Source organism: Seriola aureovittata, chromosome 9, assembly GCF_021018895.1.
Source record: "Seriola aureovittata isolate HTS-2021-v1 ecotype China chromosome 9, ASM2101889v1, whole genome shotgun sequence".
Classification (NCBI taxonomy): domain Eukaryota; kingdom Metazoa; phylum Chordata; class Actinopteri; order Carangiformes; family Carangidae; genus Seriola; species Seriola aureovittata.
Window position 1 is genome coordinate 6,113,374 of NC_079372.1, and position 27,569 is coordinate 6,140,942.

Below are 27,569 nucleotides of genomic sequence, written 5' to 3' on the forward strand. Positions count from 1 at the left end.
TTGGGTTGGCCTATTAGATCATTTGCAAGCAAATGGAAAAAAAAATATCACATTTGAATTCGAATCGGTTTTGTTTTGTTGCTTCATTATGGGTCCGATTAAGGGGAATCCAGCCAGACTTTTTGATGCCATTCAGATTTAAAACAGAAACCAATGAATAGGAGCATTGTCTGTCTCTCCGTCAACTGCTTTAAGGTGCTATTATTTACAGATAAGATTAAAGCGAGTCCATGATAAGCCTGCTTAAAACGGATGAATTCATTGGTCATTAATTGGAATCCGCCCTGGAGCTGCTGATAAGATTATTCAGTTTTTTGTTTCGTTGCTTTTTTGTTTTCACAGGTTGAGTGGGAATATCGGCTATTTTCGGACTTGGACTCCGTTTATGCAAGTAGCTACTGTTTTGGTTTACGAGCGAGGTGAGAGAGGTGAGGGGTGTCCTCTCCTGAGCTCACCCAGCACTGTCTACAGCACAGTGACTTTGAACTTGAACTTAGTCTTGCTCATCTTCATAATGTGTGCAATGCATCGGTACAAGTGAACCTGCACTAATTTTGGCCCGTTGATTAATTTGCCTCGTTGGCTTATCGATCTATCACCTTTCATGTAGGCCGTGGGCAGGAGTGCGTAAATAGAGATCAGGAGCAGGGTGGTTCACTGTTGTACTCATCCAGACAGCAGGCAATAGTACAAGCTCCATCTTATAACTCCACCTTGGTTCTCCAGTCTGCCTCTAATTTACCCCAGGCTTCTGCCTTCCACTTTCTTTCTCTGGCACAGAAAACAATGGTGGCCTGAGGGAATTTTCAAATGAGACATGGGACATCAAACGCATGGACGAATTGATGTTCGCTCTCGAACAATGAAAGGATTTTTAAGGCAAAAGCTCTTCAGGCTTCAGGACAACCAGCCACGTTTATCACCTGTCACATAGTGAAACGCCCAATACGCACAAGAGATGGATCTGCCTTATACCTGTAGAAGTCAGGTATAGATGAGTAGCGAGTCATCCGACTTTAAGTCCACAAACAAGAAATAATCACTCTTTGTGCACATTGAAATTATTAATTATCAATTTGATTCTGTCAGATATATGAGGACTTGCAATTGAAATTTCTGTTTCATTGTATTTGGATTTAACGTTTTTGTTTTTCTCGCTGTTACTGCCAACACTTGCCTTTGGTCTTACACATAAATTCACATAAACACGTTCTACTGATAAAGATATCATGTCAAAACGACATCAGTGGCTTGACAGCAGTTTGCTGTGAATAACAAAATATTACAGTTTAGTTACTTCACATATCTCAAGCATGTGAAGTGTAGGCTGACGGGTATTAGTCAGTAGTTGCGTAAGTAGCACATGCATGTTTGATTGCAGGTGAAGGCACACTGGGAAAGATCACGTTGCACACGAAAGCATTCACCGAAACTGAAGGAAAGGGGTTATTATGTGATTATAACCGTCCAAAATCGTATAGGCTTAGTATCAATTTAACCAAGCATAAAGAACTTTTTATTTTTATTTTTATTTTTTTTAATCAAGGTCACCTCCACCAAGAGGAAAACAGACTGAGTTTTTGTTTTTGATCAACTTGAACTTTGTGAAGTCGGAATGAAACTGGAGGGAATTCAGATTTCAGTTTTCAAAATTAGAAGGAAAAGTCACATTTACACAAAAATGTATTTTTAAATACCTCCTCTAAATATTTTACTCTGAGCCACGGTAGCAGCAAAGTCCCCCATCCCCACGCTTCTGATTGATTAGACTGTGGTTCACTTCTGACAAAATACATGGATGAGGCATGTCAGGTTAATCCCAAAATGGCTGATTTTCCAAATACTCGGGGATTTTTGTGATGAACGTGCTTGTAGTAGCGTGGTGTTTGGTGCTACTCTCTGCAGCAGACTGTCCTGGAGGCTTCTCACATGAGTTCTTCATAAACAATTTGGATCAAAACATTAAGTGCCTTTTACTTTTACCTTGTTGATATGGTTCAGAGTGTGGCTTCCTGTGCATCGTTTCACTTTAAGATTTCCTCCATCATAACGAGTTAACCAACAACAAGCAGGTGCAGACATCATTTTCCAGTCCGCAGCTCTTCCAAACCAGCAGCCCATGTTGACTTTAGCCTCTTCATACAGTCACTGTTGGCCTACTGCATACTGGACGAGGAAGTTGTTGTTCTTAAAATCGCTTCCTGTGAATTTCCCGGATTTTTATTTGGTGTCTTAAAGCAAAGTGGGCTGCACAGAGTGGGCTATATAAATAAACCATTTACCTATCAAATATAGTTGAATTAATGTTAAACATTTTGTATAGGAAAATATAATCTACATGTTGTACTAGTAATTAATTATAGTGCACAGAAAGTGTATGTGTGTGTGTATATATATATATATATATATATATATATTATATATATATATATATATATATACATACACACACACACATATATATATATATATATATATATATATATATATATACATATATAAAATATGCAGATTAGCCTATAGTTCATTGCAAGTTTTTTGATAACGCAAGTGTAGAAATTTTCGCCTACATCCTCCACAGGAAGTGCTGTATGTTAAATTGTAAATAACATTAAGGTACATTAAAGAATGAATAAATATTGCCAAAGAGGAATATGTTACGTCTATAAGTTGATTGGAGGAGCAAAATGTAAACCTAGTTATTTTAGTTTATATGTTAAAGAGAGGATTGTTTTGTTAGGTTTTCGGTGCTGCAATTTTGTTCACGTTTCCGCACTCTCAGGAAACATTAAAACTGCTTTAATTTTCCTTTTTTTATTCCTGGACCAGTGTTAACGTTCAGAAACATTTTGTATTTAACACAACTGGCAAAGCGTGTTCCCAGCAGACCATATAGTTGCGTGTTAAGCTCACAGACATTCATAGCTTGTGTCGTCGGAACTCTGTCAGCATTTTGACACATTTTCTACATATGAACATTGTGAAAGCTGCATGGTGTTGCATAGCATGAATCCAAGTGGCGTGGAAATAGTGGCCTGTAACGCAAGGCTCAAGATTTAGGAAGATACCATCCAAGTGGATTATTTTGATACAGACTGCTGTTACCAGGGGATTCAGTTGCTAGACAAAACAGTTTGCCTTAAGCTGCTTGTGCGACTGAAAATGAGGTAACCTCCAATAATCATAACACGGCCTTAACTTTCCGGTTTGATCAAATTACTGATCATCATTTCTAAAACACAAAGGTTAAGCCTTTAAGAACTTTCTATTCCCAAACCTATTTTTGGAGAGAAAATCCTCATCAGTTATAGATCCACTCTGTTTCCTTCTAAGCATTAAACATTTTAAAATGCACCTGTACACACGCTTGATGTGTTTAGGTTAACGTGTATATAGTCTGAAATATGCCCAGGATGTTTAAAGCGCTTTACTCCCTGAGAGAAGAAGTGAGATGATTAATGATGAACGTGTGTGTCTTTTGTTTTGCTGTCTGGACGGATGGAGCGACCGCCTCTCTTAACTTGAACTTGGACTTCCGACGAGACGCGTCAAACTGGATTTATTTAGTCTGCTTTCTCATCAGTTTACCTTCTGGACTGCAGCAGGAAAATTAAGAATTCACTCCTGCAGGACCAGATTCAGACAACGATGAGCGCACATTTTGAGTACATTTTAAAAGAGCCACTTTGTTGATAAATGACATTAAGATCTCAAACAGGAAGGCTTTGGCTCTCAATATTGACAAGACATGACCTGATAGTGTTGGTACCCCGATTATAGTAAATATATCTTTTTGCACTTTGTGTCAAAAATGTTGAATTAAAAATATTTTGTCTTTAGTAAAATCGGTCATAACCGTGTGTAGCGGATGCTTATTATCTTATGGCTCTGCGCATTTCCAACCTTGTAGCATACATATTAGGATACAAAAATATGCCTCATTATATAAAGTTGTAGACTATTACTATGTGGCAATTATAATTACCGGCGTATTAAATCACCAGCTAAAAGTTTATATTCAGTTGTGTATGTTCATGTGGCCGTTTTTCTAAATTGTAAGACATCCTGCGAAGTGCTCACCAGCACCGACATTGTATTCCTTATAATAACTGCATTCCCAGGCTTTTTTGCCAAACTGGAAACTACTAATCTACTTTATGTTGCATAAATGACGCTAACCGATATCTTACTCTCGTTTTTGGCTACAGCTGCAGTCAGCATCAACAATGTACCAGTGACATCTTAATAACTATATGACAGTACAGTAAGTGAAAAGGCTGTAAAGCCCGTGTTGTATTTTGTAAATCCACTCTGGCCTTGCTGGAGCGGTGGTTTGCCAGCCTGCCCTCTGTCCTCTGGGCGCGGCTCGGCCTGGCCTGCTTTATTTTGCGGTTAACCCACAGCCATCCTCTTCTAGTCTACCTGCTCTGGATGAGGTTAAACGAGTCAAATCCGAGGTAAATTAGGCCGAAAGTGTAGTGTAGGTAGTCTTTTTGATGCGTCGCTTTTGCTCAGCCTAATAACACACATCCACTATATTACTGTATATTATCAGTGGTAAATAAAAGATGGACAAACCTCTTGGTGATTATCATAAAGACACCCTCCACCAACATGAACAGAAATGTCTGGAATTCCACAGAAGCCGTAATCTCTCGTTTTAAAGCCCCTGCTTTTCATAGATGTGCCGTACTGCACATCTGTTAACTTCCTAAGGATTAAGAAGTGTATTTTACTTATAGAAGAAGGTGTTGGTGGGTAAAGTGAGTCCGAGGGGGGATACTCCCCCCACACCTCTGTACGGCCTAAACTCGACACTTTTTGTGTCCTCTATTCACTGTATGTCGTTTCACGAATGCTTAAGATAATTTCAGTTTTGCTTGGCAAACACGACACCAGCGCACACTGTTGTAGGAGATGTGTTTTGGGAAAACCTGAAGGCTGCTGCTCCGTAGTGTGTGTTCGTGAGAAACCACACTTGCAGCACGCTAGTGTTGGACCTTTTTGAATGTGCTCACGCACAAGCGGCGAATCTTATGAGAACTGCGGAACAGGAATTTGTGAGTCTTGTTGCGAGGTGAAATAGGAACCTAAAGTTAATGCTTGTGTTTGACTGTCTCTCACAACTCATTGTATAACCAGTTCATTCTGTTTATCTCGCGCCAACACCGCACTACCCTAGTTATGTATTTCAGACCTTGGTTTAGCATTTCTTGACAAAGTCACATGCCTTCCAACGCCCTGAATGTTGGCATAGAAGACCAATGCTCTTGGCTTTTACGATTATGAACACTTTTGATCGTAAATTAAAGCCAGTCAGAGCGGGAAAACACCAGATTGAGATGCCGTTTTAGTTTTGTAGGAATGTTTTCATGACAGTGGACTGCTCTCTGCTCCCCAGCCTGCTGAACAACAGCCAGCTTACACACACACACACACACACACACACACACACACACACACACACACACACACACACACACACACACACACACATACACACACACACACACACACACATACACATACACACACACACACACACACACACACACACACACATACATATACCATACACACACAACCCCCCCCCCCCCCCCCCCACACACACACACACACACATAGGTCAAGAGATAGACACACTGGCAACATAAAGTAATATAATTATTAAAAGAAAGTGAAAATTCACTATTTTGCGGAGGATAGATTTGCATCAACACAAGCCTTAATGCAAAATGCATGACTCACAGGCGCAACATGCAAATGCACATCAGTCTTGATTTACTATGAGGTTTATGTAGGCGCTACGGTCAGATTTTGGTCCATTCAATTAGTCCAAACAGTTAATGAGTCCAAAGTTTATTCCACCGAGTTTGACGAGTTTGAGTTTATTTACTAAAATGTTTGAATCTTCATTTTGAAAACGAGCAGGACGAACTGGCCTTTATACTGTTAGGAGTGCGCGAATCTTTCGGTTATTTTGGTTGACATAGTCCACTGTTTAGTGAAATGACCTGATATTTTACTTTGGTTATAGAAATGGTTTGATCTCCAAGCAAAGCCTGAAGCTGCCTGGAAACTCATAAATATAAACGCAACCTGATTTCAGCACGCATGGCGCAGACTCTACCTGTAAGCTGTCAACACATTCTTGGATCGCTACATCGCCTCTTCAGACACTTAATGCCCAGGGATTTGCATCATTCTCCAGACCGGTGAGATAATGTTTGAGAAGTAATGGCATTTATTTTGATGACATTTCATGACATTAAGCCTATTGATATATATTGGAAAGAAACACGGAGATTTCTGTCACTAAGGCATTTTGATGGAATGGCTGTACTGCAAAAGTGTGGCCAACAGCTTATCCCCGAATCAAGGCAAAGGAAAACGGACAAATGGAGAATTGATCCAATCATTTGATCCATTGGTCTTTTTGGTCGTTGTGTCATCATTTATTTGAGTAAGAGTTTTATGATTTTGAATGAAGTGGGATTATTGTAGTTCTGCGGGATCAAAATTGCAAATGCGACACATATAGGCTACTCTATGCGTTTAAGGGCATATTCTGCTTGCTTAAGATCAACTGGCTCAGTCGTGCGCACATGCAGTCAGTTCCTGAGAGTGGAATCCGCAGGTAGGCAGCATTTGTATAGGGGTGGATGCTTCCCCTCCCCCACAAACCTCCGCATCAGACGGTCTCTCTCCGTCTGACAGGGCCTGTCTGGAAGGACATGATGTCTGGTTGTCAAGATATTTACAGCAACACATCATGGCTGGTTGTCAAGATACTGATAGTTGTTTCTATTAACAGTTCCCGAAAATAAGTGTAACTGCAGTGGAAATATGTCACTCATCCTGGCGGACTGTTTTACGCTTTTTAATTTTTTTTTTGTTTTTTTTTTTTGTTTTTTTTTTTTGTTGTTTTTAATGAAATCGGTCTAATATTTGTAAAATGTTTTGTTCTTGCAGTTGAGTTCCAGACATTGTGTGCAGAGCAGTAGGTGCAGAGTAATAGCCGACCACCACCTTCATGTTTCAAACACTTCCAATGCACGAAAACTGTCGCAGCAGCACTTTTTTATTTTGTATAAATGTAAAAGTCTGTGATGACATTGTCTGTGTTGTTTCAATGGCACCCATACTTATAGGCCTAGTGTTAGTGTTTTACCTAGCAGTACTGGAATTTAATTTGGTTTTGGAATGGGGTTAAATAACCTTGACAGCCAGACGACTATTATTGATCTACAGTTTTGTCTTTGGCCTATGGCTACTTATTGCTGGTTGAGTTGTAGGAATTGATATACAATCAATAGTGACTCAATGAACATTTAAACCCAGCTAATTAATTCAATTTCAGTTTGCTCTTTGTAATCTAAGTAAAGATTTACTCACTTACATACAAAGACAATATCCAACCTATAACCAACAGCATCTCTGCCTCTTAAAGTGAAACTTTAAGGGGGTTTATGGTGAGAAAATATCAACCTTCATATCAGTTAGCGGCCTTAAAAACTGTATATTAGTGGGTAATTTATTTATTTTTGAATATCACACTGATAGAAATATAAAACAGCCTTGCAATTGAAACTTGAGTATGCCTAAACTTTAACCAACTAATTTCATCCTTTAATAATCCACCTGTGTGTCTACAACCTGTCCACCGTCAGTGAAAGATAGTCACAACAAAACGTAACTAATAAAGTTTGATATCTTTTAGACTTCATTGTGCGGTATTTTTTGCAGGGCGTGGTATAGCCCTACTCTTTAAAGTATCGTCGCTGGCATGTTTGTGTAAGAGTGTGGAGCTGATGTGTCAGGGCATTGCACATTTTGTTGTGGTGGAAAAGCGCCAGACACTTTAGTATTTAATATTGAGCTAATGTATCTGCTGTCACCATAAGTGTATGATTAGGCATATATTAGTTCTTGCAGAAGCTAAAAAGGGAAAATACTTTATCTCTGAATTCTCTATTTGTCACTGTATTTAAAATGACTATATTATTTTTCTTTTCCCTGAAACATCAATAACGAGAAAATTAAAAACATCTAGATTTAATTTTTCAGTCCAGGGGAAAACCACAGACAGGCTTAAAGTGTGATTTATGGCTATTGCAACATGAAATGTAATGTGATAAAATCATAGTCATTTTTTTCTTCTTCTAAATTTAACAACTTCAACTATTATGTCTGAGACTTTGCCGCCCATTTCACCAACGCTACATCATCCGTGTATTCCTCAGGGCGAAACTATTACTATAGTCTGCAAACATTTGGAGATAATCTGGAATTTAGGCGGGTTGAAAACAAAATGCACCGAATTAATAATAACTGTCACTTTTAAATCGCAAAAAAAACGGCTCATCTCTTAAGGTCTGAGCCTTCATGGAAAATATGTTAGTTTGGAATGAGCCGGTTTCCTGCTGCGCAAAAGCTGTCAGATTCCTGCTCCTTTAAATAAAACACTAGGGATTATTTGGAGTTCTCTCCCTCTCTTCACACACAGCAAATATTTTAGAGTAAGGGTCTCTAAATAACAGCTAGTTTGCATGCATACTCTAGTGTGAAGTTCATTCTTGTCTGTCTAGACTCTGATTACGACCCTGTTTGTCTGCGTTTTTTTACCTTGACCTTGGACTTCCGTGCAGCTGCCGTTTGGATGAGCCCTTCGTAGTTGTAATTTCCTTGAGACAAAAGAACTATAGTCTCTGTCCGAGGAAGGACAGGGGACTAGCTTCCTTAGTATACAAATACACAACGGTGGCCTGATTATTCCCAAAGAAGCTCAGCAGTGCAAAAATGTTGATTGACTAAGCTCTCTTCTTGGGGCAGCTCATAGCCTGCTCAGTGACTCATGAGATTGGCAGCACAAAAAGCATGTTTTGTGGATACTTTTTTGGCCTATCCCGTCGGTAATATTTCAAACTAAAATTTTTTAAATATTATCCCAGAAGTGTTTTTTTAAAGAGAGTGCTTCAGAGGAGTGGAATAGAGGATTTCCGCAACTGCTGTGATTATAGGGCCAGGTCACAAGATGAGCTAAAAAGACGTTTTGGATTTTCAAAAGCCACTGTCCAGTCCTTCCAATCTGAAAGAGGACGTGAGTAAAATAGTGGAGCCAAGATTTCCTGGGAGGAAAAGATCCGCATTTCCATGCTGTCTAATTAAATCAGGTCTACAGTTCTGCTGAAAGCGGCCCCTTGTTCTTATTTCGCCTGGAAGCGTCAGCATCCACTTGTATGGTATGACTGAACAGCCCAGTCAAACAAAACATCACATGAAGTCGTTTAATGGTCATTTTAATTGTCACGTTATGGTTTAAAAAGCTTTTGGGCCTAACCGAGAATATTACGACAGAGCATATCTTTGCCCAAACATATTACGGAAATAATGTATATTAAATTAAAGGAGGCGATCATTCACCGCAGGTTATGACTGTGATTATTTTTTCAAATTAAATAGACTTTGTGCTGAAATGTAATGTGCACGGACGATATCTTACCTGGAATGGCTATCACCTTGTCCTGTGGTTGTTACTGCAGAGCTAAAAACGACATTCAACTTTGCTAATACTGATTCTCCTACTTCTGCATCTCACACACACGCACACACACTCAAACACACACTCAAAACACACACAGATACACACACCCTGTAGTTAAAAAATATCTTTTCTTTTACTTGACTGAGTAGCCTGAACAAAAACTAATCACATCATGCCAAAAAGTTCTCATCTGCTCTATTTAGGTTTCACAATATCAACACCGGAAAGGCAACATTATAAGTGAACATCGTTATCATGTCCTGCTGAAAAGTAGTACTCCACAACCAGGTTTAGTCACAGCATCTCATCTCAGGATATTAATAGGTGACTCAGTGGAAGTTAGATACGGGTTTAAAGGAAATGCGCCCTTCAAGAGGAGTCTTGATAAGATTGGACGGGTTACACATGTTTATTTGCTTTGACAACTCTGTATTTTCTAATTGCATTGTTATATGATGTATATTAATTTGACTACAGACCTGGGATTCCAGATTAAATCGCTTTTTGTTTATTACTAGGCTACTTCTAATATTCAAACTAAACCTCAGCCGGGTGATATGGCTTGCACCCAACACTAAACCAAGTCAGTCACAAAGTTTGTGCTCCAGCGACTCAGGAAGCAAGTTAAAGATTAGTTTAAAAGAGTTAATTAGAAATATGTATTTTTTATTTTCCATGTAGGCTACCAACTGTGACATGTATCATAGCCGATTATATTCTCTGTCAGTCCTCGGAGTCGGCCAAATTTCACAGGTTGTTTTCGTTTGCCACAATCTTGAAAGTTTCCAAACTCCCCTTTAAGGGTGCGGGTCTAGGTGATTTAAGCCAATGATATGACTCGGTATTCTGCAGGAAAAAACTGTGACATGTGAGGCAGTGGGTCTTTAAAGGGCTGCTCTGTCCCAACTCACAAGCCCAATCTCATAGGACTTGTTAGCGTATCACGTGCCAGATTCTTAATGAAGTGGACACACGAGGGCCTTGTGTGCGCATGCGCTTGGTGTAAAATGTAGTTGGAAATGAGGTGTCCGTCTTGGAGTAGTCGACTTTTAAAAAGCATCGGCAGCCCCTGATATGACGACTTCGCTGGTTCTGCATCCACGCTGGGCGGACACCTTGATGTACGTTTATGAAAAAAGCCCGAATGAAAACAACCAGAATAAAAGCCAAACAATGGAGGGACTGAGCGGTAATTGCCCTGCGACCCACTGCAGGGACCTGATGTCGCACCCCGCGCTAGGACGACATTCTGGCACCATAGCGACCCACCAGGGCTCCGTCTACTCGGATATTTCCTCCCCAGACACCGGCCGGCAGTGTCCCGCTCCCCAAACATCATCCAGTGCATCTTTGAGCTACGGTTATCCCTTTGGAAACCCATATTACGGCTGTAGATTATCTCATTCGCACAACGTGAACTTGCAGCAGAAGCCTTGCTCGTACCATCCCGCAGAAAAATATGCCGAGCCCAGCACAGCTCTGCCCACGGAAGAACTGTCTACCAGGGCGAAAGAGTTTGCCTTCTACCCGAGTTTCGCCAGCTCATATCAGGCTGTTCCTGGATACCTCGACGTGTCGGTGGTGCCTAGTATTAGTGCCCATCCTGAACCGCGGCACGACGCCTTGATTCCCATGGAGGGCTACCAGCACTGGGCTCTCTCCAATGGCTGGGATGGGCAGGTGTACTGCTCCAAAGAGCAAACGCAGTCAACTCATCTTTGGAAATCACCTTTCCCAGGTACGGAAAAATTCTCTTTGATTTTTTTGAAAGTAGTCTCCAACAGGCTGGAATTCATATGTTAGTCCAGCGGCTGGTGGCCTTTTGATACCTGTGTCATCACATTAAGAAAAGCTATTTAAATATAGGCTCGTCAGATAATTTTACTGTGCACAGATGTGATTGCTTAGTCTATGGATTTTATTGTCTTAAAGTGCCAATATCAACTTACCAGGAAGTCAGGGAAACACTAAATGTGCTGAATAAACATACAACTGTCAATCCCCATGTCAGTTATCAAATGTCCTTTATGGACTCTGGGATTATTGGCAGTCATATTCTTCAGTTTGACATTAAACAAACGGCCATGCATTTTCTTAGTAGTGTGCGTAAAAATGACATTCACAATTGTGAGTTCAAAGAGCTTTTCAGCTGAAAGGCATTTTAACGGCTAATATAAGTTCAGCAACGGAACATTTGCTTTCTGCAGTTTTTGCAGTTTTTTTTATGATGAGTTTCAGTCACATATAGAAAGGGACACCAGCGCAAACCTTTGCCCTCTGTTTGACAATATAGTGATTAAGCTAGCCTACTGTGATTGGATTGTACCAATAACTCTCAGCGCTCAGCGATGTGTTCAGTCTTTTGCATATCAGGATTAATTTGTTAAACATTTTCCATGCATACAGTCCTCGGTTTCATGTTACACATACTGTTCACAACTATTTCTCAGTTCACTGTAAAATTCAAGCTCGCCTTTAGCTTTACTTATTATAATACAACATGCTTGATATCTGATAATGGACACCGGGGCCCGAGCAGTATGCAGTTTACAGAGTGTTTACTAGACTGCTTCTTTTACCACAAGGGTTTATTATCTTTGTGAAATCTGAAAGTATTTTAATTTCATGGATATGGATGTTGTCAGACCTCGACTGAACTTCTCACACAACATTTGCCCCCCTTTATATTGAAAATACACATGAGCAAGCCACGCAAGCACGGGCACGCAGTCAAATGCGCGCGCACACATGCGCAAAAACACAAGCGCGCGTTTTCCATGTCTTCTGTCTCGCTTCACAGACATACACACAACCTGACGCACACAGTCAGGACTATTTTGCTTTAAAATATAAAACTGCTACAAAATAATGAAGACTACTCGGGATTCCTCCGTTTGTTGATAAGAGAATGTGTAATATACAAGAGTAACATAGATATGATGGAGATAGTGTTTGAATATCCATTGGCCTAGATGAAGATACCATAATCTTATAGGTACATGAACTGTGGAGACATATTCTCAACCACTGACTTTAAAATTACACGGGAGTAAAAAGCTTCATGTGTCACAGCTTGCCAATATTTCTCAAGGTATTGCCATACTTGTCCTGTCATGTTTCTCATTGGTTGTCTTGCTCTCAGTTCCAGTCTTGGCGGAGGGGTGTAATCCAGAACTCTTCTTAGCTGAACAAATAGGCTGGGGTATCCACTGCCAAAAGGTTCTGTGGCTTTTAAAAGATTGAGAAAGAACACAGTGGAAAACATGATGTATCCATTTATGGAAAATCAACAGTTGAAAAATTGTGATCTTTTACTTAAATGACGTGGAACACAATTTGTGATTATTCAAAACTTGAAGTTTACAATTATTATTATTACGTTATCAGTTTAGATGCCAGATTCGTATGTGTTTTGTAACCAAGCGCTGGACACAGTATTGCTTCCTCACTGACACTTATTGCAGTTTATACTTACATCTGCCCCGCACTTTAATTAAACATAGGCTATCCACCAGAGATTTATCTAAGATACCATTAACAAGGTTTGTTGTATAGTTTATAGTTTATAGTTTAGTAGATATAGGCCACCAGCAGATTAAGTATTGACATGCAGGCTAGAGAAAAAAAAGATCAGTGGCCACTGGAAACAATGAACAGTTGTAGTGGTTGTAACTGGAGAGTGATTGTTGATTTACAGAAAGAAACGGTGTCCTATCACAGTGTAGTGATATTCTACATTCACTCGCTCACATGTTTTCATAATTGCGTTCCTATAGCCTGTCAGGTGCAGTACACCTGAGATCCTGACTGCAACAACATTTCTGTTGTGTACCCCACCGCCACACACACACACACACACACACACACACAACACACACACACACACACACACACACACAGATCGAGAGAAATCTCGCAGGTTCGATAATGCAAAGTAAATCAGGTTATTGGAAAATAAAAATTTCTTATTTTATGTCCGCTTAAGTCAGACTTTAACCATATACATTTCCGAGTTTGCTTCAGGAGTATACTGGTCTTGTCAGCAGTCCGTCTGATTTTGTGAAGTGAAACATTGCGGTGTTTTTGCGCATATTCTTATATTTTCCTGTGAATTTTCTACTTCTCTTGCAGATGTTGTGCCATTGCAGCCTGAGGTCAGCAGTTACCGCCGTGGGCGTAAAAAACGGGTCCCTTACACCAAGATCCAGCTGAAGGAGCTGGAGAAAGAGTATGCAGCCAGCAAATTCATCACCAAAGACAAGAGAAGGCGCATCTCGGCCGCCACCAACCTCTCAGAGCGTCAAGTTACCATCTGGTTCCAAAACCGGCGGGTCAAGGAGAAGAAATTTGTCAGTAAATCCAAGAACAATCACATGCACACCACTTGATAAGATCAGCGACCTCCTTCAAACTGCAACTCATACCCTCCAAAACATCACGCCATATGTTTACCTCTTGCATCGAAAATCGTGGCTGAAAAACATTTTGGCTGAGTGTTTTCTAATTTAAGTTCCATCATCTCCATCGACCATGCCACCACGCCCCCTGTTTTCAAGTTAGAGAGGATGCTCTAAAAACTGTGAAAATATTGAAAATTCACTTCGCATTTGTTTTATATGAATGTACATATATAAATATATAATATTTAAAACGATATCTGTATTTCAAAGACAAGTATTGCGTGTTTTTCTTTTCTTTTCTTTTTTTTCAAGCCAAATCTCAAAAGGACTGATGACATTTCTAAGACTTGCAACTGGCAGATCAAAACAGAGGAGACGATTCGTTTGGTGTCATTTAAGAAAGAAAATCGCCATATGGACAAGAATTGTTGTGGCATAATGACACGTTGAACTTGAGACTTAAACAGCTTCAACAAAAAGCTCACAGAGAGGACTTTCGGGAGAAAGAATCATTTTTTGAAATTTCCTCTGAATTTCAAAAGCTACGTTCCTCTGTGTGGGGCATGTTCTCTTAAGCCTGGGGTAAAACAAAGGCTGCTATGTTGTTAATCTGTATAGTGCAATGCCTTTATTTAATTCATATTATCTAGTATGACAGAACTGTAAACTGGAATATCCCAAAACCTGTATGTTTTCCTTTATCGGTGAAGGATTCTGTCATGCAACTGGAATGATTGTAAACCATTAAAAGTCAGTGAGTATTACACATAAATGCACAATCGTTTTATTTTGTTCTGTCTTTGTTAGTGTAGCATTGGAGCTGATCACACGCCTTGTACGAAGCCTGTAATTTCTACTTTCGTGCAGTATGTGAACTGTATTGTGCTGTTGAATTACGTACTGGTAACGTGTTTCATAAATAAATGATGATTATGAAAATGCTCAGATATTCAAGTCACTCAGCCATCCTTGCAGCGTTTCCTTTCGTTTCAAATTACACTGGTGTTATTAAGCAGCAAGAGCTCTGACCACTGACGCCCTGCCTCTTCAGCTTGAGTCTATAACATCAGCAGCGGATGGGCGAATGAAGATTTGATGTCGCAAAGTTCTTGATTAAGACTTATTGGACATGCTGGAGTCTTGTTAATAGCAACGAGGGATGATACAGTGATTACGCATGTTTATTGAGCAGCAACGCACTGACACTTATCTGACTCTTGCAAACTAAGAGAAATAGCACAGAATGAATTATGATTTCTGTTTCCACACAGAACTATTAGACATGTAGGATGTGATATTTCAAATGGATCCGTTTAGAGAAACACAGTTGGCGGGAGAAACACTTGCTATGTCCCAGTCTGTCCCACCCTCCCCTTTAAACTCGCACTGCATTTTAATGAAAGTTGATGCCAAAGATGTATTAGCTTACCTGTTACTTTGCAGATTCATCGCAAACGGGCTGAGGGGACAATCAAGCGATTTATGCCTGAGCTGTTACAGAAACGTTGACTGGTTTACCACAGAATATTATTTTCAGTCCTTTATTCCACAGGTACAGATAAGTTCTTGCCTGACAATATGAACGTTTAAAGCCGCACCCATAAGAACACAATGCACATTTTTCTTCTTCCCACACAGTCCAGTGTATTTAACGTATTTCCTCAGATTTAGCTGACCATGCTTTCTGTAAGACATCAACAATGCATGAGTGGATTAAAGAGGTAAAGCCCATACTTGCATAAATGTACTTTTGCAGCGCACAATGCGTCGCGCAGCCACGCGCGTATTTTGGTTGGTCCTGTTACCACTGTGTCAGTTGTAAAAAAAAAAAAAAAAAAAAAAAGCACAGGTGAGTTTTGCATTGAACTTGAGAATGCATTCATCAAATCCTTATTCTGTTATTCTACACATGTATTAATAGTGACTATACGTGCGCATACACACACTAAGCACGAACATCAGTCCAAAGCTGCACTGACGACCACGTCTGTGTAGTTTTGTTCACAAATATGTTTTTTAAACATATTTTGTATACTGTATGTATTGATGCGGGATTTGTTTCACTATACAGGCAGAAAGTGTTATCAAGTTTAACGGCTCAGTGTCTCAATGTTAGACTACTTCAACTACACTGAAAATAATAATAATTTGGAAAACAAACGTTTTAGACACATTGTTTCCTTTAATTTTCTTAAAACAAGTTTGTAACATCAGTTTTTAATCGGAATAAACTTTGACATATTAGTCTTCAAATTATTATAAATACGACCTCTATTTTTTTTTCTTTTGTCAAATTAATTCACGTCTGAGGCCTAAATATTAGCCTAATAATTATAAGTTTGAAGCTATTCTCTCAAAAGTGCTGCTGAAACTGCAGTTATTGTGCAACTTTAGTGTTTTGTTTTTGTTTTAACTTCTCTGTAGGCGAGTCGCTGGCTGGACTGTGTCACTTTTTCCAGCTTCTTCAGATCTTCGGAGGTGGTTGATTACAATCCAAGCCGTCACACTTCACGTTTTTGTTTGTCTGGTTTCTGGATTTTCAATCCTTGTGGAAAGTTCTGGGTCTCCTGATTTACCCTTGACCATGACTATGCAGTCACTTTGACCTTGACATCACGGCAGATTGTGAATAATAAATAGGGGGCTGGACACCAATGCTGGCGGTTTGTTTGTAGGCAAACAAGGTGTTATTTCCCTGTCTAGACAGCCGGACTTAATGACATGCCATAAATACATAAAAAAGGGGAAGTGCAACGATATCCTCTGACCTGCATTTCTGACCATCTCTCAGAGCTTTGCATTAACATTTGGGCTCTATTCTTTTGTGTTTTGCAGAAGTCCTGTAAAAGCAGTTGTTCTGGGCCATGCCTCTGGAACCACCAATAGTTTCATGCACTCATCATGAGGTGTGTGTTATTGACCACGACGGACAGGTAGGACTTTTGACGTCTCACACCAACACCAGTAATCCGCAGCAAGCAGCCACACTGTCTACACAGGGAGAGGAAATAATAATACGACGTCGTCCACAATATTACGATTAAAGGTATGGCCATTTTCTTCCTACTATGGCAGTAGGCCTACATGGACTTTGCTTTATGACTTTTTAGCTGACGACAAAGGCTGTACATTGAACAGTCAAAACTAACTTGAAATATGAGGGATAATATGCATTGACAGGCGGATTTGTAGCTACCCCATTTAAAAAAAAAAAAAAAAGATTATTTTCCTCTAAGTGAAGGGCACGCAGCAGGGATGGCTGGGAGAAAAACAGGGCTGCTTTAGATATATGTATTTTAACGCCTGACATTTTCGTGCATTATAACAGAAATGTAAAAATGTGTTGTTTAGCAGCATATTAAGTGTCTAAGCAGATATTTGCCATATAACAGGGCTTATCTGAACTAACATAATGTAATGACACAGTAGGATATGGAAATATTTTTTTTAAGTAGGTGTATTTCAACATTCCAATTTTGCTTTTGAAATTACATGCATTTTTAATTTTAATTTAAGGAAGAATACAAAGTACAATTTATAATGGATATCTACGGAATTATTCAAGTGCACAAATTCCAAATAGATTTATGTCCAAATATAAAAGAAAATCTGAAAGTATAATCCGTTTGCCCAGCACTGCTATTTACACAGTTTCCTGAAAGCTATTTTTTTTACTGGCTAAACTTGTCACCTATAGTAATGAAATGCACGCCCGGGAATAACATTTGCTTTGCCGAACAAAGGAAGAGCCAGAATAAACTCAGTTAACCAGGCAGCATCTTATCAACTGTTTTTAGACGTTTTGCAGCCGAATCAGCCTCTGATTTTAACCTGAAAACGTAAAATGCAGAAAAAGTTGCATTGCTTTTGGTTGTGTGTGGAGGCGTCAAAGCAGCAGGCCGCTGTCAGCCAGAGACATGAGACAGGGGGCTGATAACCTCTGGTGGTGACCAGAGGAAAATATCAGGAAGTGCTGCAGCTGTGTGTTTAGGGTTATTTTAGTTCAGTTAATTTGTTTTTTTTCACTGTCATGCTTTTAGCTTAGGGTTGGCTCTTTTTTTCAGTGCGTTTGACAATAGGCTATTTATGAAATATCAAGTTGACAGTCTTTATTGTTTTGGTGCAAAAGTTTTATCCAACTGTGAAAGATAAAGGCCTGCTTATTGTGGATGATACAGTAAATACAGAAGTTACAGCTAAAGCCACGTGTGTGTCCCAACCGTTTTCATTAGTTTTGTTATGGGCTTTTCTGTTTACATTCAAATTACATTAATGCATTGAAGGCATCGTTTTGTGATTAAATAGGTCCACTGTTGGGATATATATGCGACAATTTGGAAGTGACATGTCGGGGGAAGTACGTATAAGACAACAAAGACAACAAAGATTTCGATGTTCAGTTGTTTTATTTATTCATTTTTTCTTTTACATTTTAGCAAATGTGACTTTAAGAACATCTTCAACACATTTAACAGCACTGTTGTTTGAAAAGCTGCATTGTGTTAAAGCGCTTTAGAATGAAATTCAAACTGACTGACGACAAGAGCCAAGTTTGGTTTGAAAATTCATAATTTATTGATCGTGAAAACATGCAGTCCTACAGTGAATGAGCAATTTACATTTGAATTTCTTGATTACATATCTCTCACACACACACACACACACACACACACACACACACACACACACACACACACACACACACACACACACAGGCAGAGAGAGAAAAAAATGTGCAAGTTTAACTTTGAGAATTAAATTAGGCTAATATAAAATTTAAAATTAAATCAATTCATGAACAAAAGTGAATATTTTCTTATTTGAGCACATAGACTGTGGTAACTTATTGCATTTTAACTTCGTACAACGTGACGGTCAAGTTCAAATGTTTGTATCCATAGGGTGACACAAAGGCTGAACTATAACTACAAATGCTGGTCTGAGATGTTTAATTAGAATATTTCTACACAAGACTTATTCAGATTGACTGAATATAAATGTGTGTTATATGCTATTTTGTGGAGAAGTTTAAATAATAGTGTATTATTATTATTCTTTCCAGGTGGATATGGGTTATCCCTAACATTTTTAAGTAAAATAATAAATATTTTATCTTCGGGTTTGTTTGAATAGATGATGTTAATTATGTAACAAAGCCGCATTAAATATCGTCTGTTGTAGTAAACAAATGCTTTCAACTAAAACGTTACCACTTTAGTGGGTTCTTTAGGCTTCCCTTGGTGGTTTGTTTTCCTTGAAGGAAGCTTTAAAAGGGTTGCACAAGGCTATAACTGTGGCAACCTGCCTACAGAGAATCAAAGAGAGAAAAAGGGAAGAAAAGCCCTTTGTTTAGGCTATTGCCCTGTCTGGACAGGACCAGTGGATTCCAGGAGGGTAATTTCAATATCGAGCAGACAGTGTACTAGACAGTGACCTTGACAGTGCTATATGCTCACTTTACCAAGTTCTTTTTAACAGCATTTTCTTTTTGCTAAATGAGAGCACAAGGCCTGTAGCTCACGGTCAGATATGACATCATCGCCGAGCTAAAGATGCACTGAACAGACGAGCAGTTGTTTGAATCGGAAATGCGGATTTGTGTGAGCAGTGGATCGGAGGCGTGGAGAGACGAGGCAAGGAGGCGCAACACATGGCCTCTTTCTCCGAGGTAAAGTGGCGACTTAAGCCTTCACTTTACTCACTGACTTGATGGTAACTGTTTAATAATACGAGAAGCCGTGAAGTGATACCAAGACATCCCAGTGCTCCTCATAAGACTGAGGCACAAGATATTACATTGGATTGATGTTGTGCTGCATTGCGAGACTGACTAACTAGATGCAAGAATGTGCAGTGATAGGAGAAGCAATGAGTCCAAGGGACAGACTGAAACCGCAGCGGATCACTGGGAGCTTCTCCAGTTTAAACATTTGATATATTTTTTTTCTATTTAAGGCTAGAGCGAGGCCTGGGGCCTTTGGGTTAGAAAGGATACATGGTCACAAGTGACGGATGCAGATATCAAATATTGCCTGGCTTGCAAGTCGTTCCCAAACCAATGTTTAAGTGAATGCTAATGTTCTCACATAACACTTCATTGGCAAATTTGTGGCACGCAACCAACGCCATTCAGCACGCATGTGCAAGCTGCTGTAACCCTGCACATCTCTGTTAATCCCCAGTTTCATAATACTAGTTATCAATTCATGAAATCAGTGTTTTTATCTTTTTGTTTTGACTCATCTCTTATTTTATTTTCGGGGTGTCATGTGAATGAAGATGATAGGTTGCTTTTTAAATCAGACAAATGGTTCTCAGCGCAGCTTGGAATATATCCACATTATCTTTATGACGTGGGCTGTTAGCCCTCACTTGAAGTTGCTACAGCCTAAAAGGCTGTTATGTTTATTCTTTTTTATTGATACAAGTTTCTACTTTACTTATTTAAATTGAGTATTTGAGTTCAATATCAAGTTCAACTCACCATCACTCTGCGTCCTGAACTTGAGTGGATTGACGGCGACGTCCGTGTGTGCTTCGTTATGCCTTGAGTGTTTTTTTTCTTATTCTCATTACGTGCCAATGATGAGTCAAACTATTCGTCCTTGATAGTCAGACTTTTTTAAAGTGCCATAATTGAGAAATAAGCAGCTCCCCATTGCTGAGTTATGAGAACTTTTGAGATCCATAAATTGATTTTTGTCTTCCTTACATGTAGTCGGGAGTGGGTGGTGGTAAATTATGAATTTATAAAGGGAAATTGGGATTGCAAAATTGATGCTGGACTGATATAATATAGAAAGCTATAAACGTTTGGAAAGTCTTCCTAGATTTTTTTTTCTATTAATGAGTAGTCTGTGGACCCGAGAGAGGAATGCAGAAGGCACAGGTCAGTCATAAGAATATGTTTGAGGATGATGGTTGGCCAGTTTGATGACCAAAGACCACATTAGAAATTCTTGCGCCAGCTGTTGGCAGAGTGCCTGAATCGTGTGCATATCATGGCGGAGTTTTCTGCAGAAAAAAGTGCACTGTGGAAAAAGAAAAAGGTTTTTGTTTCTGAGAAAGACCTTTTTTTTTTTTTTTACAGAACAGAGGATGACTACAGTATGGCATGTCACATATTTGTTCAGTGTCTTCGGAACTGCATCTACAAATCAACTAATTAGCGAGATATAAAGCAGAGAGACTCTCGGCTGATTGAATCAGTTAAGTGCCCTCTGATATCTTGTAAAATTCATATAAAAGAATTGTGAGAGGTATAACAATCCCACCAGAGTTTGGCTGCGAACGTTTATTGGAGGTATCTGTTAAAGTTGTTCATGTGAGGTGTACTAGAGAATATTATGTGAAATATACCCTCTTAAAGTAACCTTGTAGAATATCGTCCTCTTTTACAGAGCCAGTGGCTTCAACCTGCTGACCCCGTTACTGTAAATATGAGTAGAGTGCGGCAATGAGCATCAGTCTTTTCTTAAAACAAGCTTGTAAAATTGGGACATCACAGCTTTATATGACATGGAATTCAACCATAATTTGCTAGAAAACAAGATGTCATATGCACCCTCTCCTTCAAGAAAAATTGTTTTCATAAGAAATAGCATTTAAACAACTTTTGCCAGCTTATAAAGATATTAAACGAGGCCATGGACAGTTCTACAAGTGTAAAAGGAGAAGCAGCCTGGGCTCCTTTTGGACTCAGCATGACTCAAGTGAAGAAAAACAAGATTCTACATTTTTAATAAAAGGTTTATAGTATTTTTAAAAAGCATATAAACCTCTGTAATACAGAAGTTAATGTTTTGTTTTGTCTGAGATGGACCAAGTGGGTGGTACCATGTGTAACAGAAGTTAGCCTAGACACGTGGTTTGAGGATGACCAATCAGGCGCCCCTCCAGGTTTAACTATGTTAAATGTCAGATTGCAATAAACTAGAAGCTGTTGGTCGGGCCCGCGGAAATGGGCGAGCATAATCTCCTTAATCCAGGGTTTGTGGGACCTTTGGTAAACATCCACACTGGAGACACATTTTACTTTCCGAATTTTAGAGCCTCAGGGGGACAACTGGCGGGGCTACCGTCTCTCTCCTACCCGAGAAGGGACAATGTTTGCTCCCTTCCGTGGAATCCTTCGGAGCCGTGCAATGGATACTCTCAATCCTACTTTAGCAGCCCCGTGTCTATTAACCCTTCTTTCAATCGGTCGTGTGAAATCACCAGACCAGAAGAGGGTAAATGTTATTATAACAACGGCAACGGGAACAGGGAGACCTGTTCAGGTGGCAGCAGCCTCAAACGAGAGGATAGGGTGAGAGACACATCATCCCTAACATCTGACCACGGGATGCACAGTGGAATTGGCAGCACTGCCGCCTTTTCCAAATATGATTATGGGACCGAGCAGCTAACGCAAGACCCGCCATCCTGTCAGTCAATGGAGTCCGACTCCAGCTCCTCTCTGCTCAACGAGGGCAGCAAGCCTTCATCCAGCGACACACAGACCCTGGTGTCACCGGGAAGCCATTCAAGCAACATAGCCGCAGGCGGAGGTGGGTGCTTATTATTTTTAATCACAATAATATTAAACTTAGGCTGTGTCTACATTATTTATAAGATGGAAGCACATAGCATTCACTTGCGGTATCAAACCATCATTAGAGCTCGTTGTGTTGATGCACAACTTGCAGCCTAGATTAGCCTGCAGGAGGGATGCGTGGTGTGCAAACGCCGCTAGGGGTTGCCCTAAAATACTCCACGCGCAACGTGGTTGTGTGGAGTTATAGATAACCTCACCAAATCATATTGCCTACCAGCTTATGAATAAACAGTCAGTCCTGTCATTGCATTTCCCTAGTTTAGATTAGTCTCTGTGTTTCAGGCACTTAGGTGGTTGATTTTGGGCCATTGTTGCTCTTTGTATACACAAATTAGTGCAGTGATTTAAAAGGGTGAGCCGCTTTGGTTGACTGCATCGAATAGAGAGTTTTCCTTTTAATGACTCGTAAACAGAATTAATATCTGTCGCTGTGTACTCAAGAGTCATTTAATATGCCCTGAAACTCGCAAATAAGCAGGGGTATTTGCAAGTACGGCTTAATTATCACGTTAATGCTACTTTAACTGCAACAATAAAACTTCCTGTGATACAAACCGCTGTATACCGGTGGTCTCGATAGAGGAAGCTGAAAAATAAAACACTTATGAAAAATGTATCCACAATTGGAGTGGTCCTGGTGGTCCGTAAATTGCATTTGAAGTCATATATGTCCATGCAGCCCAGGGGGAGACCAAAACAAATCCACTTTGGTTGTGTATGGAGGAAGTGACAGCTTCCAGGGGCATCAGTTCTGTGAACCCTAATGTAAAACAGAATCTGTACATCTTGGATCATTGGCAAAACACACAAATGTTCTCATGCCTTCTGAAATACTGTCTAGGTTTCCACGGCTTCAGATATCCTTAGAAAAACTCAGTGCTGTATCACTGTAATGTAGTTTGACTTGTAGATAGAATCTCCTGATTGCTTTCCAGTATAAGCTGAATGAAATGACATGAAATTCACTTAGCCTAGTATCCAAGCTTTTCTTTGACAACTGGCGCCCCTGTAGACTCCTCATAACCTTGGAGGTGACCGTGATTTTGCTACTGTGGTGACTAATCCGTAGTATGCACCCCCCCCCTCCCCCTCCCCTCCTCCCCCTCCTCCTCCCCCTCCTCCAGGTGCCCCGTGGTACCCGATGCACACTCGGACCAGAAAGAAGCGCAAACCATATTCCAAACTTCAGCTGGCTGAGCTAGAAGGTGAATTCATGCTAAATGAGTTCATTACCAGGCAGCGGCGGAGGGAGCTCTCCGACCGTCTGAACCTCAGCGACCAACAAGTCAAGATCTGGTTCCAGAACCGCAGGATGAAGAAGAAGAGACTCATGCTGAGGGAGCAAGCTTTGGCCTACTTTTAGAGATGCGGCAGAAGGTGAATCGATAGGCAGTAAAAGCCAAGCCTTCTATGCTCCCTTAGGTCTTCTTTCAGTGCATGCACTCATCTATCCATCTTTTACATCGCAGGCAATTATTACAACATTTTCTGATATTTTTTTTTCTCAAAGGTGCGGGCTGAACAAGCCCAAAACAAGCCATTGTGTGGCATTCAAAGCTATTCTCAGTGAGACTGCCTTCATGTTTGGTATAATCGCACAAAAAGCTGTGAGAATGTGTTTTCTGTGCAAGATGCATCTCTTGGTTTTCATGACCTGTCAAGAGATTTGTCTTCACCCTAATTGTAAGCCATGCGAAATGTGCAACCCAGTATCACGCCAAAGCGTGTAGGTTGAAATGTGTCTTGCTTGTGTCTTGCCATGACACAAAATGACAACATCCAGTTAGTTCCCTTTTTAGTCAGAGAAAATAAGGAGGGAGCGGGACCACTTTGTAAAAATCTCAAAATAGGCCTAAGAAATACCAGTGAAGCTCTAAAGACACAGAAGCCTGATAGACAGGCTGGTGCCGCATCCGCGCAATAATTTCTCTGAGGTTATGAACTGATGAAGTAGAATCTCCCTCACGGTTGCTTAATAGTTCCACAGACACAGTTTGTTGGGTCAGAGGAGCATCATCCTTATCTCCTTTCCATAGTTTTCGCCACGCGTTGTGGACACGTTCACGGTCACGGGCAGGAAGTCTGGGGGTCTGCATGGGGAGAGGGAGGACTACAAGCGCTACGTAATCCATATCGATATCTAAAAATTAATTGTCACGACTTTGTTCATGTGCTAACAAGTTTCTAAAGGTAGCCTATTTTTCTTACTTTTATTACCTTTCAACTTGTCTTAACAACAACCACGGAATCCTGCATGGGTTGCATTTCTTTATTTGACTGAGATCACCGTTTGAATACGGGTTTGAGCTGCTATTAAAAGTCCACGTCCAGATTGTGAAAAAAATAGTATATTCTACAATAAACTCGCTAGGATCTGTAATGGAAATATTCAACAGTATATGTACAATTTTAGGCCCACTTGGTTAAACAAGGAAAGCGCCAAAAGTTGCACCTGGGAGGGGAGGGGGATAAGTTTTTAGGCCTAAAAGAGCAATTCTGAAACTTGGTGCTCATAATGAAAAATAAATATGTAGAAATTTAGAACATTTCATAATAGGCCTACATGTGTGCTCCCTTAATTCGGGACGAATGCAGTGCATTATCTGTAATGTATAATGAGTAAGCTATAGCAGTGAAATGTATTTGCAGCATGTTATTGATGTGAAATAGCTATAAGTCATGTTCTGCGGGCCACTTTTTCTCTAGGTGACTTTTTTATACTTTTCTTTTTGAACAAATCAAAAGCGAACAAAACCTAAAACATTTTTGACACAAACTCCTACAAAGAATGTATTATTATTATTATTATTATTATTATTATTATTATTATGGTGAAAGGACAAGGGGCCTATAGGCCTACTTAATGTACTTGCTCCTTGCAATGTGCTCAGTGTCATCCCTTTCCTTACCTTGTACTCGTGTATAACTTTGTAAAATGAAATTACACATGTTACTATTTGCATCCTATTTTAGGATCCCTTATCGATATATAATGGTGCTTTATGTTATTGATCGTCTTGTACAATATCGCATTCCACAGCCTATTTGTGGTTGTTAGGGTTCGAAATGTAGGCCTATTATATACGATATGATACTGCCAAGAATGGATATATTAAATGGTATGCAAGAAATTTGAGCATACATGACATTTAAAAGAAACCCTGTTTCTGTGTAGTCGTTGTTTGTTATCGTTCTTTCATTTCGTCCCTCACTGCATTCCCTTCTTTGCGCTTGTAAGGATTGCTACGTTGTCTTGTAAAAGTAATAATGATATGAATGTATATGCGTAAGGTCTTCAATAAACAGAATATTGAAATGTTTATTGGTGTTACTTCAGTATGTCATTGCGGTGTTGCTCTGAATGCTCTGCTTTAAAATCAGCTTTTCTGAGTGCTGACTGGTGGGATTATTTTATTAGACGTGACCTGTAACACAGTTTAAAAATACATGTGTCCACCGCAGTGAAATAAAGATCTGAACATTAATGGGACATTTGGAAGCATTTGAGAGTGTGTTTTGTTGGCACATAATTGCACATGCTGTGAACTTTAAGCAATAGGAGCCCACACAGGTTGGCCTTGTTTTATTATGGCCGGTCAGATACAAAGGTAAGCTATAGGCAAATATGATAGCTTTAGACCATGCAAAATGGCGGCCAGATGCATATTCTAAAGCCCATCTTGCACTGAATATTATTCCCTTTTTAAAGAGAAGTCTGAAACACGGCAACAACTAAACTTTACAACAACTGCATAGTTGTAGGCAAAAATGTTTTTTTTCAAGTTTTCGTCTCACGTCTTGTGGTTTCCCTTGAAGTTCGACCTAATCAGTGTCAGTGCTATGCTACAAGCCTATAACGGTGCAGCTAAACACGCAATAGCTCTGTAAAGCAGTAATAGGGTTACACCCCAGTGCTCCATATAGACAAGCCTCTTGGACTGACTGTGCATCCTATTTCCTGGTTTGCATAAGGGATCCACACTCGTGATAATTACACATCAAAGCATGGTTAATGAATACATACACACATATCGGATAAAAAAATCTTTATCAAATGGCATACATCTATACAAACCACATAGATATTTGTACAGTAATCACATATCTAAAATCCACAAGGCTCTCCCTACTGGCAAGGAAGTGTAAAGCAATGCAGGGATGTGCAGTGTTTTCCTATCAGCTCACAAACCAAGCATTAATGCGTTTGTCCTCAACAGCTTCCAGTCTCAGTTAGCTGAAGTATGTTCACTGGAAACTGTTGTGCTGTCTCAATGTTGAGATCAGATGTTGCCTTCTCAGTGAACTGTGCACAGCCGCTCCTGCAACCGACCCAATGAATGGCCTTCCTGAGTCAGTCTGGCCAGAATCACAACACATATGTAAAATGCTCAATACTTAACGCAGCCCTCTAAGTATTACATCCTTGAACATTTATCAGATTATACATATCAAAGATTCAGTGGATTATAGTTTGTGAAAACCTTACTGCAGCACTCTCTTCTGTTTTACAGTAGCTACGCTGCTAATGCTGTTTCTGCAGCCCTCTGATATTTGTGCCAGTTTCCCTTCCTACAAAGAGCCACCTTCCCCAGTTAGGGTGACTGTACTCTAAACCTCAATTCTTATATATTCATCAACGTAATGCACAATTCTTTGTATATTGAATATAGAGTAGCCTATTGAATGAATATAAGAGCTGTACGGTCCACTATGACACATATAGGGCCGTCTGGACCCGCTGCTGTTCGATCGTCCACAGTGCGCAAGTTTGCAAATATCAAAAATGACATAGAATACTGGTTTCTAAAATGACCTGTGTAAATATTCTGAACAAATCATGGAGTCAGCTCAAATAGTTTGTGAGTGTACAATAACCTACGTCTGGTCAGAATGAGACTAAATGCTCACCATGTGCATTTACGCATCTGATTACATGGTGGTTTGGAGAATAATTTTAATTATTCAATTATTAATTATTAATTTTCACGTGTATATCAGACAACGTAATTGATTTTGAATTATCTCCGTA

The 27,569-nt window shown here is 39.8% G+C and overlaps 2 protein-coding genes and 1 long non-coding RNA gene across 3 annotated transcripts in view; all 3 read left to right on the forward strand.

The window, feature by feature from the left end:
• LOC130174775 (uncharacterized) overlaps positions 1 to 17,239 on the forward strand; it is a 56,505-nt gene extending 39,266 nt beyond the window's left edge. The window contains exon 6 of the long non-coding RNA XR_008828628.1: positions 16,780 to 17,239. This is a non-coding gene — a long non-coding RNA (uncharacterized LOC130174775). The remainder of the gene's footprint in view (positions 1 to 16,779) is intronic.
• Positions 10,510 to 14,819, forward strand: hoxc13a (homeobox C13a). Its single transcript, XM_056384974.1, has 2 exons — positions 10,510 to 11,282; positions 13,676 to 14,819. The coding sequence occupies exons 1-2, from the start codon at positions 10,619 to 10,621 to the stop codon at positions 13,930 to 13,932; spliced, it is 921 nt and encodes a 306-aa protein (XP_056240949.1). The 5' UTR covers positions 10,510 to 10,618; the 3' UTR covers positions 13,933 to 14,819.
• A 4,632-nt stretch (positions 17,240 to 21,871) lies between the features above and the next one.
• On the forward strand, positions 21,872 to 25,860 carry hoxc12a (homeobox C12a). The gene is made up of 2 exons (XM_056385234.1): positions 21,872 to 22,493; positions 23,665 to 25,860. The coding sequence occupies exons 1-2, from the start codon at positions 21,905 to 21,907 to the stop codon at positions 23,901 to 23,903; spliced, it is 828 nt and encodes a 275-aa protein (XP_056241209.1). The 5' UTR covers positions 21,872 to 21,904; the 3' UTR covers positions 23,904 to 25,860.
• The last annotated feature ends 1,709 nt before the right edge of the window (positions 25,861 to 27,569 follow it).

Excerpts from the sequence above, each read along its gene's own strand:
- hoxc13a (XM_056384974.1), top strand. The coding sequence starts at position 10,619 with ATGACGACTTCGCTGGTTCTGCATCCACGCTGGGCGGACACCTTGATG. Across the intron at positions 11,283-13,675 it reads TTGGAAATCACCTTTCCCAG|ATGTTGTGCCATTGCAGCCT; the intron begins GTACGGAAAAAT and ends CTTCTCTTGCAG.
- hoxc12a (XM_056385234.1), top strand. The coding sequence starts at position 21,905 with ATGGGCGAGCATAATCTCCTTAATCCAGGGTTTGTGGGACCTTTGGTA. Across the intron at positions 22,494-23,664 it reads CAACATAGCCGCAGGCGGAG|GTGCCCCGTGGTACCCGATG; the intron begins GTGGGTGCTTAT and ends CCCCTCCTCCAG.